The sequence below is a fragment of the Monopterus albus genome, unplaced genomic scaffold (assembly GCF_001952655.1).
Source record: "Monopterus albus unplaced genomic scaffold, M_albus_1.0 scaffold439.1, whole genome shotgun sequence".
In the NCBI taxonomy this organism is placed as follows: domain Eukaryota; kingdom Metazoa; phylum Chordata; class Actinopteri; order Synbranchiformes; family Synbranchidae; genus Monopterus; species Monopterus albus.
The window spans coordinates 6,471-18,366 of record NW_018128319.1 but is presented as its reverse complement, the minus strand read 5'-3'; the positions used below and the strand labels follow the sequence as shown (position 1 = coordinate 18,366).

Genomic DNA, 11,896 nt, shown 5'->3' with positions numbered 1-11,896 from the left:
TGTGGTGTTTACTCCAAACGCTCCCCCCCCCCCCCCCCGGATCCTGTCCCAGCCAGGATAATTAAGGAGGTCACTGACACTGTGGGGCCCACTCTGCTCATATTTCTTAACTGCTGTCTTAGGTTGGGCACAGTCCCCTCCGCCCTTAAGCATGCTATATAGTGAGGCCACTTCTCAAGAAGCCCAACCTCGACCCCTCCCTTCTGTCCAATTTTCGCCCAATTTCCCTTTTGCCTTTTTTATCTAAGGTTATGGAGAAACTCGTCCTTAGCCAGTAGCAGTCTCACCTGGATCGTCTGGATGTTAATACGTTTCAATCAGGTTTTAGGCCCCGTCACAGCACTGAGTCTGCATTACTGAAGGACCATAACGACATTACTATGGCCCTTGATGCCAAACACCCAGTTATTCTAGTTCTTCTAGATCTATCAACAGCCTTCGACAGTCGACCATGCAGTTTTGCTCTCCCAACTGGAACACCTCGTCGGCCTGAGAGGCGTGGTTCTAAACTGGTTTAGCTCTTTCCTGTCCACCAGAACCTTTTCTGTCATTACTGATGACTCTTCCTCGACCATAGCCCCTCTTACCTCAGGCGTCCCCCTGAAGGTAAACCTCTTCTTATCGCACAAAGACTTAGAAAAAGCTATCCATGCTTTTATCACCTCGCGACTTGACTACTGCAATGGCCTGAATGTGGGAATTTCTCAGTCTCTTCTCCGAAAGCTTCAACTGGTCCAGAATGCTGCAGCTCGACTGTTGTCGAACACCCCCAGGTACACCCACATCACCCCTGTTCTTCTCTTGCTACATTGGTTGCCAGTACAGTTTAGAATTGACTTCAAAGTGCCTCTATTTGTATTTAAGTCTATAAATGGCCTCGCTCCTCCATACCTGTCTGATCTTCTGTCTATTTATGTTCCGCACAGAGCTCTGCGCTCCTCAGAACATCAGTCCTTGGTTGTCCCACGGTCTCGATCCAAAAAATGGGGCGACCGTTCTTTTGCTGTGCATGGCCCCAGACTCTGGAATTCTCTACTGCTAGAGCTGTGGTCCATAACCGAGCTGGCAGTTTTTAAGTCAACTCTAAAAACCCACCTTTTTAGACAGGCCTTTGGTGTTTAACCCGTCTTACCTCCTCCGAAGAGACATTTTTAACTTGTTGTTTTATTCTAGTTCTATCCTGATGTAACTGACCGTAAAGCCCCCTCTCAGATTCATTATCATCAACTCAGCATAAGGGCGCTGAAGAGGTTTGCCCCGGAATGTGAATGAGGAAGCGTTGTATTGTTACATTTTCCCGGTTTCATTTCACTCACCTCATGACCTCCGTGGAGGATGTAAGCAAACCATAATGTCGTTCGTACTGGGGATTACCGCTCTTTTGCTGTGTATGGCCCCAGACTCTGGAATTCTCGACCACTAGAGCTATGGTCCATAACCGAGTTAGCGGCTTTTAAGTCAAATTTTTAGACAGGCCTTTGGTGTTTAACCCGTCTTACCTCCTTCAAAGAGACGTTTTTAACTTGTTGTATCCTGATATGGAAGTTTTTTTTTTACTGTTTCTGCCTTAAAATTCTGTGTTTTATTTTGCTTAAGTTTTATTGTTTTAGTAGTGTTTTTTTAGCAGTTATACATGTTCTGCTGTGAAGCACTCTGGGCTCCGCTGGAGTTGTAAAGCGCTATATAAATAAAGTTTTATTATTATAATTATTATTTTACAAGACAAAACATATCCCACACCATTTGTCGGTTCTGACGCCCTACGTCTGTTGTAACGGGCTTGAATCGTGTAGTGTGAACCGGGCACAACAGTCCAGTGTACATGTGTGTATAAGAGAAGCTGTACCATAGCCATGTTGGCATCCTTTTTCTTCTTCTTCTTCCTCTGTAGACTCGTCTTGAGAGGTCGCAGGATCTTGCTACAGTAACTGGCCATCCACAAGACTATGCACGCCGTCTGTGCCGGGCAACATTCATGTGTTATAACATGACATTCAGCATTGGCGGGAAATCTAAACTGAAGCGTGTGGAATCAGAGGCCTCACCTCAACAAAGAAGATGAGATTTTCTAATAAGGAGGGCTGGGTTTGTAATTTGGCCTCTTTCATTTCCAATAAATCGCCTTTGCATTTAGTCAGTATTTCTGTGGGCAGAAAAAGGAAACGTGAAGATGCAGAATAACGTCTACTGCTCAGTGTGTGCAAGAAGATGAAAACCCACCTCGAAGCTGTACTGCTAATGATTTGAAACCGTTACAGATCTGAGTTTGAAGCTCTGATGAATCATCTAGGAAGGTACAAAGACAGAAGATGTGTAAAAACCTTGACAATATAAAGGTGGTGTGGTTGATCTGATGCCTTCTCTTACCAAGTCCAGCAGTCTCCAGCTCCTGCAGGTGGACAGACAACTGGAGGGCTGCGGCCTGACACTGACAGCTCCCGCTGGACAGAGCTGAGGCCAGGCGGGTGGAGGGTGGTCCCAGGAACGGACGCTGCAGCAAAACGTCAACATTAATGTACTCTGCATGTTTCCAATATTAATGTACTGCAGAGGTTTTAACTTGTACACAACATTCCCACAGAATGAACCCAACAAATAAGTCATTTTATGGAGTATTATAAACACACATCTGCTCCTAATCCGACCCAAATTAGGAGCAAGTTTTAAGAGATGTGAGGCTGATCCAGGGCTGCCTTGGTTAAACTCAGGTTCTGAATAAAGAAACTGGTGGATGAAGAAATCTTTATTCCACAGGTGATTTATGTGTGGGAGAGATTCAGGCTGGTGTTAGCGTTGGTACATGATGAGTGACTCAGCAGGACTGGTTGGTGTGTGTCTACCCTGTGTGTGTGTGTGTATAAAGCACACCTGTACACGTTGTTCTGCCATCTGGGCAGCTGTCTGCAGAGTCTGGTTGAGCTGGGAGAGCAGGCTGCTGTGGACTGAGGGCTTGTCTGCAACGCCGTTCTCGTTGATCATCTCGGAGTTTTGTTGCGAGGGCACGTGTCCCAGGGCGGCCAAAGAGGCGACAAGTCGGAGTGTCAGAGAGCGTATCCTCAGCCACACGATCTCGTCCTCTAGAGACCGGCGCCGGTGCTCGTCAGTCAGCTGTCTGTAGCAGAGAGGGGAATGCGAGGGATCTGTAGCACGAGGGCTTCTACATGCACCTCTTTCTGCAAAAACATCATGAGAACAATTGTGTACCTCTCCTTAGGGTCCCAGCTGGTAAAAACTGTTAGGTCTCTGTTGTCCCTCATATTATCCCAGGGGATGTCATCCTCCTCTGCAGACAAAGACATGGCCTTCACACTCTCCTCCAGACTCAACACACTGGAAAAGAATGTACAAAACAACAGCAAAGTGAAGAACTTAGCTACGCATGTCGCTATCATTCAGCCTGTGTTTAGAGCGTTTTCTCACATATCAGCCTCGAGGAACAAGTCCAGCAGCATCCTCTCAGTGCGGACTTGGGCAAAGTGCAGCGATTGGTTCAACCTGTTCCTGAGAGCAATGAACTCTGGGATTTTCTCAAACGCTCCGTACTTATATGCCTGGATGATGTACTCTGAGGTCTGGTGGCGGGGTTAGGGTGGACAGAGAGGAGGAGGGAGACAAGCAGAGAAGTTAAAGAAAAAAGTAACATGAAAGCACGAGACTGTGGGTTTGAAAGTGTGAGAAATCAAATCAACGGGCAGGACAGACTTACATCTTTCTGGTTAGAGTGGAAAAACCTGAGGGAGAAATTACAGGACTGGGAGGCTGCAGCGAACTGACCCAGTGACTCAGCATAACGAGTTAACAGAAACCTGGAAATGAAAACATATAGTACACTCAAATCTCTGGCTGGTCTGTCCTCATCTTTACCTCAGCGTAGGAAATCGGTGTCAGAAATTATCTTAGACTCAGGAGTAAAAACGTTTTATCAGCTTCTTCAATGAGGTGAACACTCCTGTCTCTGCCGACAGTTACAAGAGCATGAGGTGCCATAACTTGTTAAGAGCTGACAGGAGACATGAACAGACGTGGAGGAGGTTTTAACTGACGAGCTTATTAAAAAGATTTGCCTCAGTGGGACATTAATTAAATTGACTTAGTTCCAGCAGAAGCCCTGCTGACTTCCAGTACTTTAATTATGTTGCTCTGTTTTATTTTTATATGCCACCACTACACATCACTGAGTGTCTCCCCTCTCCTCCTTTTCTCTCTCTCTCTCTCCTCTATCCACTCACCCCAACCAGTCGAGGCAGAAGGCAGCTGTTGTGAACTGGCACTATGCAAATAAAACTGAAGTGAAACTGACAAATAACCTCAAATACACATAAATGTTGAATTGTACTCTGAATGTGACCATTACCTAGTATTCCACACTGCAGCTGTGAGGACTGACACGCTCTCTCAGGTGTCGTTGCTCTGCTGAAAACCAGCGTAGGAAGCTTCATCTGCAAGTCTCAGCGCTACTCTGAGGTCGCAGTGTTTTAGTCTCCAGTCCACTTCCAGCTCGGCTCTTACAAGGGTTTTCACATTAGGCACGACCGTCTCGTGCCCCAGCACACTCAGGTGTGTACACAGTCTGACAGAGCAGGTGGCAGAGTGCACATTTGCAATCTGCTGAGAAGCAGCAGTAATCACTCACGTCATCAACTGGGTGCATGTAAATACTTCCATAAATCTCAGAGTTTGTGTCTCTGTATGTTTTTGTTGCCCAAATTTCAAGCAAGCATTTCACTCCTTCGTTACTCCATAGATTGTTTCACAGACGTGTTAATGTTTAAACTGACAGTTGAACAGTTTTGACTTCACATGGCGGCCCACTTCCTTGTTTGAGCACAGCTGCGTTCACACCTCCCACAGACTGTACTCGAGTACATATGAATCATGCTCTAGACCTCCTCTTAAAACGGACTCGGGCACGGCGCCCGAATCAGGTATACTTGTGTTCACACTAGTGTTGCACGATATACCGGTACTAGTATGGTACCGCGGTACTGAGGCATTTAAAATGGTACTATACTGCATTTGGATGGGACCGGTACTTGCAGCACCGCCGGCAACAGAGGAAAACAGAGCAGGAAACAGCTTCCTCGTCCTCTGCTCACTGAGCAGTATGGACTGGAGCAACAAACGGAGCAGGAGGAAAGCTTAGAGAGAGCAGAGACGTTGGAGAGGGAGAGAGCGAGAGAGAGAGAGAGAGAGAGAGAGAGGGGAGCACGGAGAGGAGAATGGCTGCTGTAACAGTCACCACCCCGCAACTTGTGGACAAACGAGGGGCGCGAAGTGCTATATGGTAGTACTTCGGCATAAAAACAAATGAGCAAGGAGAGGCAATTAACGTTGATGCGCCATTGTGTAAACGATGTTTTAAAACATGCATGGCTAAGGGCGGAAACACCTCCAACTTAGCCAAACACCTACAGGACAAGCACCCAGACCTGCACACTGAGTTCAGGGAACGACAGGTCATTTACTCATGACATGTACCCTTCTCAAATGCAATAGTTCAATAGTTTTAAGTGTGCAACACATGATAAAGAGTTCTTATCAAACATAGACATTTTTTTTTCTAAATTTTAATAAAAAAAAATGTGTTTTTTCAAAACGTTAAATGTGGTTACAGCACAGTCCTTCAGTGTTTTACATACATATTTAGACATTTACTATGTTATAAAGACTGGTAACATACCATTTAAAGTCTGATCTTCCCATCCTGGCTCAGTTTGCACGACAATATATGTGCATTTCATAACATTTAGATGTTATTCGAAGATTTTCTATTAAAATAAAGTCAGTAATGACATTTTTTGCATTCTCCTTTTATCTGAAAAACTAGCCAAATGTATCGAAATACATTTTGGTACTGGTACCAAAATGTTGGTATCGTGACAACACTAGTTCACACAGATCAAAATGAACCAGACTTTGGGGTCAAGTGCACTCTGATCCGCACCCGGGTCCCTAATGTGAAACCACCCTAATTCTGAGGTGCTTTCTAAACGTGGACATAGATATCATTAAAGCCATGTTTACGTACTGACCCTATGGTGTCGTGCTGTACGTGCTTGGCATCCAGGCTGGAGTACAGGTCCACGACAGGCTCAAAAGCTCCCAGGCGACAGTAGAGGAGCAGCATCAGCAGCTTGAACTGGGCGTTGGAGGGGCTGTGGGACAGACCCTCCTGGAGGAGGCCCAGACACCGCCACGCCATGTCCTCATCCCCTACAGCACACAGGGCACGCACTCAGAGACATGATCACTGCAACAGCAAAAGATGTGGACTATGACAAAGAAAACCTCACCTGTCTCTGTCCACAGGTCGATGTACACGTGAGCTGCCATGAGACAATACATATCAGAAAACTGCAGCTCCGTCTTCAGAGCGTTCATTCCTGTGAAAAAGACACCAGCGAGTAAGAACAACCCAACGTGCACCAGGGACGTTTAGAGACATTTGTGCATGTAAATGTGAGCAACACGTTAGGCACTGCAGCTTCTTCAGGCTCACTCATCTCATAGTCAGTAACAGGTTCTCATGACTCAGCCATTGGTCAGTTACCAGTCACATGACATACACCAATCATCTCCCATCCATAATATACTTATTCAAAAGACACTACAAAACTTCACCACAGCAAAGAACCAGCAATCAGCATGATACAAAAAGGTCTAAAACATTTACAAACATCTGTGTTACTCAGTGGAGAACCCACAACGGTGCTGACAGACTAACACACTACTGTGTCACACTGGAGGCCACTGGATTGTTTCTCTACTGTGCATTGATGGATAAGAAAAGTCTTAACGTCACAATAAACTACTAGTCGATTACACACATGATGCATCCTAACAATATTTGACAAGCATGTTGCTGCTGCCTGTTAACATCTAAGGGTTTAAAGTGATGCTGGTGGAGGCTTAGCGACACATACAGTAGAAACACTGCTGCAATTTTGCATATGCAAATGTTTTGCCTCACAAACAACAGAAGCAAAACATTTCCACACTTGCTTTGCATGTGAACGTCTGACTGGAAACCACTGGACTTTGGCTGCTTGGAAACCCGGTTCGAGCTCTGCGACGTGTTGAGTCGGGTCAGGTTAACATAGAAAGTGTCAGGTGGGCTGGGTCCTAACATGTAGTGCTAACTTCTTGACATTATTACAGCTTATAATGGACAGTCTGTTTGCACGTTTGTCTGCATAAGAGCCCGCAGAGCTGAACTGTGTCCAGCTAACAGACACCAGCAGTGCTCTGGTCTGACACATCCCTGTTCCAGCTGGCATCCACAGCCTGAGGCGATGGAGCCACGGTTACACTACACAGGCCGGTATGGGAGGTTTTCAGCTGACTGTACATCAAACATCTTTAAAATCCCACCTTAAACCATTTTATTATAAGGTTTTCACACATATTTACAGTGTTTAATGAAGCCATTGTGAACCCACGAGGTCTGAGGATCAATACAAGTGATGTTCTTACCAAACTTGAGCCCGTGACGATAGTGAGCCTTGAGCTCCGTAATGAGCAGCAGTTTTCCATCCACGTCGAGAGAATGATGCAGTCCGAGGGCTCGACTCAGCTGACACACACACAGATGCCTCTGCAGCGCTTTGGTGTCGTCTGGAAAAGCAAAGCCCTCCTCACCCCGCTCTCCAAGTGGAACCGCTTCACTCAGATGATTAATGAACTGCAAAGGAAAGAAATGGGTTTCACAGCCGACCACTTCACTGCACAAGTGGCAGCTCAGCAACACAGCTGAAACGCCATCTTACCTGTACATGCTGCTCAGGAGCGAGCAGGTGCAGGTATAGTTTTAGATCGGTGATGCAGCAGGGTTTGTCTCCAAACTTCCCAAAGAACTGCACCATTAGCTCTAAAGGCTCACCTGTTTAAAGCCAAACAACAGTCACGTACAAAGACTGCAACACCTGGTAGATTTACCGTGTTGGCACAATCCATGTGTGTTACCTAGCAGGCTCTCCTCAGGGCAGCCCCTTTCTCTCAGCCTGTGCATTAACTCAAGCCGAGCTAAATGGGGCCCTCGGAGTGGACGGCACTCTTTGCTGTCCTCACCCTTAATTCTCTCCTCCACAAACCTCACCACCTCAGCCACAGTGTGATGTACAGACCCCTCTGAACAGCTGGAGAAGAGAAGAAGGCACAGATCAACACTGGATAACATTTTGTGTATTCTTCTCTGTTGCTGCCCTCCAACGTCTAGAGGTCGAGAGCAGCACAGGAGCTCACAGCGATTCAAGGACAACTCGGCAGGTAGAACATACTGCAGCCTTCTTCAGACACACACTCCTTTCTATTATAGTGAGCCTGCTACCAACACGCTGGTTCAGGTCTGCTAGAAGCTACTCACAGCTCTGAAAATGCACTAGTGTCCCCTTAAAATGAATGTCCTTTGCACTCACTGTTCGTCTTCTTTGGGCGGACTCCACGACTGATCCATCAGGTGGAAGAGAGAGTCAAAGTAGGAGGGATAGAACTGCCAATCATCAGGACTAAAGAGACAAACACACCAGTCAGTCACTGCAGTCTGAGACCTGAACCTCTTCTCATGCCCATACTCACTTTCTGAGCAGCAGTTTGTGGGCCAGGGCGTTGCACTCCGGCCAGCGCTGCAGCCGCCGGTAGAGCATCATGCACTTGTTTTCTCGGCTCTGCAGCTCACTGGTCAGCTTTTCTGTGGGAAGACGCATGGATAGAAACGGATATCATTTCCTTATAAGGAAAATGAAGTGATGTGATACAGTACATATTAATCACTAACACACCCTGTGAGTGGTGAAACTTGAAGGAGTTTGCTCAGATTACAGGATCTTTTAGTCCTTACAAGTACAGAAACCACATTCACCTACCACCAAGTGGGCCCCTGATCACTTCAAGAGCCTCGACACACTTTCCCAGGCGCTCCAGGATCATAAAATACAGCTGCACCTGAGGTCACACATATAAAGCCAGAAACAACTGTTATTACTACAAGTATCTGTTGTCTGGTTGGAGTTAAAGCAGACCTACAGTACTGACCAGAACATAATGGGATACTTTCTTCTGGAAATTATGTTTGACAACGGTATTCTTGAGAACCAAGTATGTTTTTCCACAACATCAAATATTCTTTTTGAATGGAGAGAAAGCCAGTGTAACAGCAGCTATGAAGAGAGGGTTTTCAAGTCAGTTTATATTCTTTAACAGTGGGTCTGCACTAAAAGAAGAGGACCAGCTTTCAAGAAAACTCTAAAGGTTAGTACCAAACAAAAACAGAACTGGTCAACCTATAATCAGAGTTGTCTTCTGAGCCAATACCGATATTCAAAAAGGTAATAAAAAATAAAAAAAACCTAGACAGTGAAACTGCAGAATAAACCCCACCACTAAAATACAAAAACCCAGCTTTCTTGGCCAGAACAGACCTTGAGCTTAGCAGAGACAATATCTGCAGACACCTGCCTCACCTCTGCTTCCGCTTCTATCTTCTCCTCCTTTACCATCTTCTCCACCATGCGTTCAGCCAGAGGCAGGAACATGGTCTGGGCCAATCTCTCATCTTGTGCTGAGATGGCCTGAACAACAGAGCACACGTAGCATTGTCAGACAAAGATCTGAGGAAAGTGAACACCTGTGTAATAAAATCCTGCTCATACCTGCATCACCAGACTCATGACAGACCAGAAGTAATACGGGTTCTTGGGGACGATTTTATACAAAGCCATTCCTGCCTGTAAAGATGGAAGATCAACATCAACATCCTCTTCGTTATTCTGACTTTGTACATCATGTGTGTTTGCATGTTTACGTGCAAGGTGGAGGCGGGCCTTCTCACCTGCTGCATCTTTTTGTACTCCCCCACCCGAGCGTAGGCCATGAAGAGGTGGGAGTGATACTCCTCACTGAGAGGCACCTTCTTCACTGCAGCTTCATACAGTTTGGTGACCAACTCCGCTGTGAACAGCCATAACGTTTAATACACCGTCACTCACCCGTTAGTATCAGCCTTCATGTGTGTGTGCATGTGTGTACTCACGGCGATGCATCTCTCTGTACAGTATGGTCAGAGCTTGCAGCGAGTTGTCGTCAGTGGGCTCCAGAGTGGCCACTTCCTGAGCCAAAATGAAGGCTTCATCCTGCTTTCCAGTCCTCTGGAGGCCGATGGCCTTTAGGACCTGAGTAGGAGAGGAGACAAGAACAGAGCAATAAGGAGACAAGGAAACCAGAGTGAGGGACTGTCCATACGCCAGCTGTGAGGAGCCACAGGAACGGCCAAGTCAGTGTCTGGAAAGGCAAATAGGAACATTTCACAGCCAACTCTGAGAATTTAGTTGTTTTTGTAGTGCGAGTGCAACACAAGCACACCAGCCGCCTCAGTGTGGTGCAGAAACTCAACACTGAGCTGCTGCTAAATTGCCACCACACTGTCACATACTGCTATTGTAAGAATACAGACTCTAGCTGCCTGCCGTCACATCTGAAGAGCTGTGAAGATGATACAAACTAGGCCAATAAAATAGACAAGTATTGTTTGAGGCACACATTTCAAAGTAAACAAACATCACATCTGTGTGCCCGATGTTTGAGGGGACACAGAAAAGGAAACTAAACACACCTGAAAGTCTGCTTCCAGAGAGTGTGATGTTATTAGTTTCTGCTTTAGTGCATGAACGTGATGAAACAAAACACACTAATCAGTCTGTTTTATCGCTCTCTCATTTGCTTTGTTCTCTCACTGCTGTGCCCTCTCTTTCATTCACAGTCTGTTTTGTTATCCAGAAAGCCGACAACATGTTGTAGTTTTTTTTAAAAGACAACAATGGTCCACCTTCGTCCTGCCAGCAACCCCAGTACTTCCCTGTTTTGTGAATGATGCAGTACACGCAATGCAGCAGAAGCAAAACTTTGACCCACAATAATCAGCAACGTTCAGTGTGACAAACTGCCCCGATAGTTTGTCACCCACAGCAAAGTCCTTCCCTGATGATTGGACCTGTTCCACACCTGGAACTCCTGGAACTCCTGGAACTCGTCAGTTCACGGTTCCTTCGGTCAAATGCAGGTGGAGTTCACGAGACTCGTCAGTTCACGGTTCCTTCGGTCAAACGCAGGTGGAGTTCACGAGATGTTCTGAACAGCGAACGGTGTATCAATACATTTCCTCATGAGAGACAGACTAACACTTTACAGAGCTCCTTCACACTGATGTTTTATGGTCTGGCAGCAACGCAAGGGCTTGTTTATTGCAAACAATGAACAGAATCCACATGAAAACAGGACAGATAAACCCAAGTGTGTACACGCACGTGTCTGAGTTGCACATGATTGCATAAACAGTGACATCTACTGTGCTGTAGGTGCGATACTATACCAAGTACAGTACACAATGACAGTGTTAAGTCTGACAAATGAACCTAATGTTTCAATCACGGCTGCTCAGCGTTCACATCTTTGTTGTCGACCACATTCTGGTTGTGATCTTACAGGTGATCCATAACTGGGACTGAATGAGACGACTGACCAGACTCGACCTGGGCTATTATGTTCTTGGATCTGACAGATTGAAGGCGAAGACATACACTTGCATATCTTACCAGAAACGTGTGCATGTGCAGAAGTGGAGGGATGTGCAGAGAGACGTTATGACAGAGTCTGTACTGTGTTATCCAACAGCTGAGAGTCCTAGAACACTGCATGGTCAGAGAGCAGGGTCTCTCAGAGCTGCATCGGGGCAGCGGTAGTGTCTTTGTAGGTGCAGGTTCCAAAAATGGAATCTGCATAGAGTGAGGAACAGAAGTATTTGAACACCCTGCGAGTTTGCAAGTTCTCCCACTTAGAAATCATGGAGGGGTCTGAAATTCACATTGTAGGTGCATTCCCACTCTGAGAGACAGAATTAAAAAAA

The 11,896-nt window shown here is 46.1% G+C and overlaps 1 protein-coding gene across 5 annotated transcripts in view; it reads right to left on the bottom strand.

Moving 5' to 3' along the window:
• Positions 1-11,896, bottom strand: part of naa25 (N-alpha-acetyltransferase 25, NatB auxiliary subunit) — a 17,329-nt gene that overhangs the window by 2,799 nt on the left and 2,634 nt on the right. For 3 of the 5 annotated variants that reach the window (XM_020587109.1, XM_020587111.1, XM_020587108.1), the window contains 20 exons: positions 10,028-10,166; positions 9,827-9,945; positions 9,648-9,722; positions 9,459-9,566; positions 8,862-8,940; positions 8,575-8,686; positions 8,415-8,504; positions 7,963-8,135; positions 7,767-7,879; positions 7,474-7,681; positions 6,294-6,383; positions 6,033-6,213; positions 3,707-3,806; positions 3,421-3,572; positions 3,205-3,330; positions 2,869-3,112; positions 2,368-2,491; positions 2,221-2,286; positions 2,046-2,143; positions 1,847-1,957 (listed from right to left, as the gene is read on the bottom strand). In XM_020587109.1, the coding sequence (XP_020442765.1) occupies positions 1,847-1,957; positions 2,046-2,143; positions 2,221-2,286; positions 2,368-2,491; positions 2,869-3,112; positions 3,205-3,330; positions 3,421-3,572; positions 3,707-3,806; positions 6,033-6,213; positions 6,294-6,383; positions 7,474-7,681; positions 7,767-7,879; positions 7,963-8,135; positions 8,415-8,504; positions 8,575-8,686; positions 8,862-8,940; positions 9,459-9,566; positions 9,648-9,722; positions 9,827-9,945; positions 10,028-10,166 (2,508 nt within the window). Of the gene's footprint in view, positions 1-1,846; positions 1,958-2,045; positions 2,144-2,220; positions 2,287-2,367; positions 2,492-2,868; positions 3,113-3,204; positions 3,331-3,420; positions 3,573-3,706; positions 3,807-6,032; positions 6,214-6,293; positions 6,384-7,473; positions 7,682-7,766; positions 7,880-7,962; positions 8,136-8,414; positions 8,505-8,574; positions 8,687-8,861; positions 8,941-9,458; positions 9,567-9,647; positions 9,723-9,826; positions 9,946-10,027; positions 10,167-11,585; positions 11,766-11,896 lie in introns of all 5 variants that reach the window. The other 2 variants (XM_020587107.1, XM_020587106.1) reach the window with 1 other exon arrangement.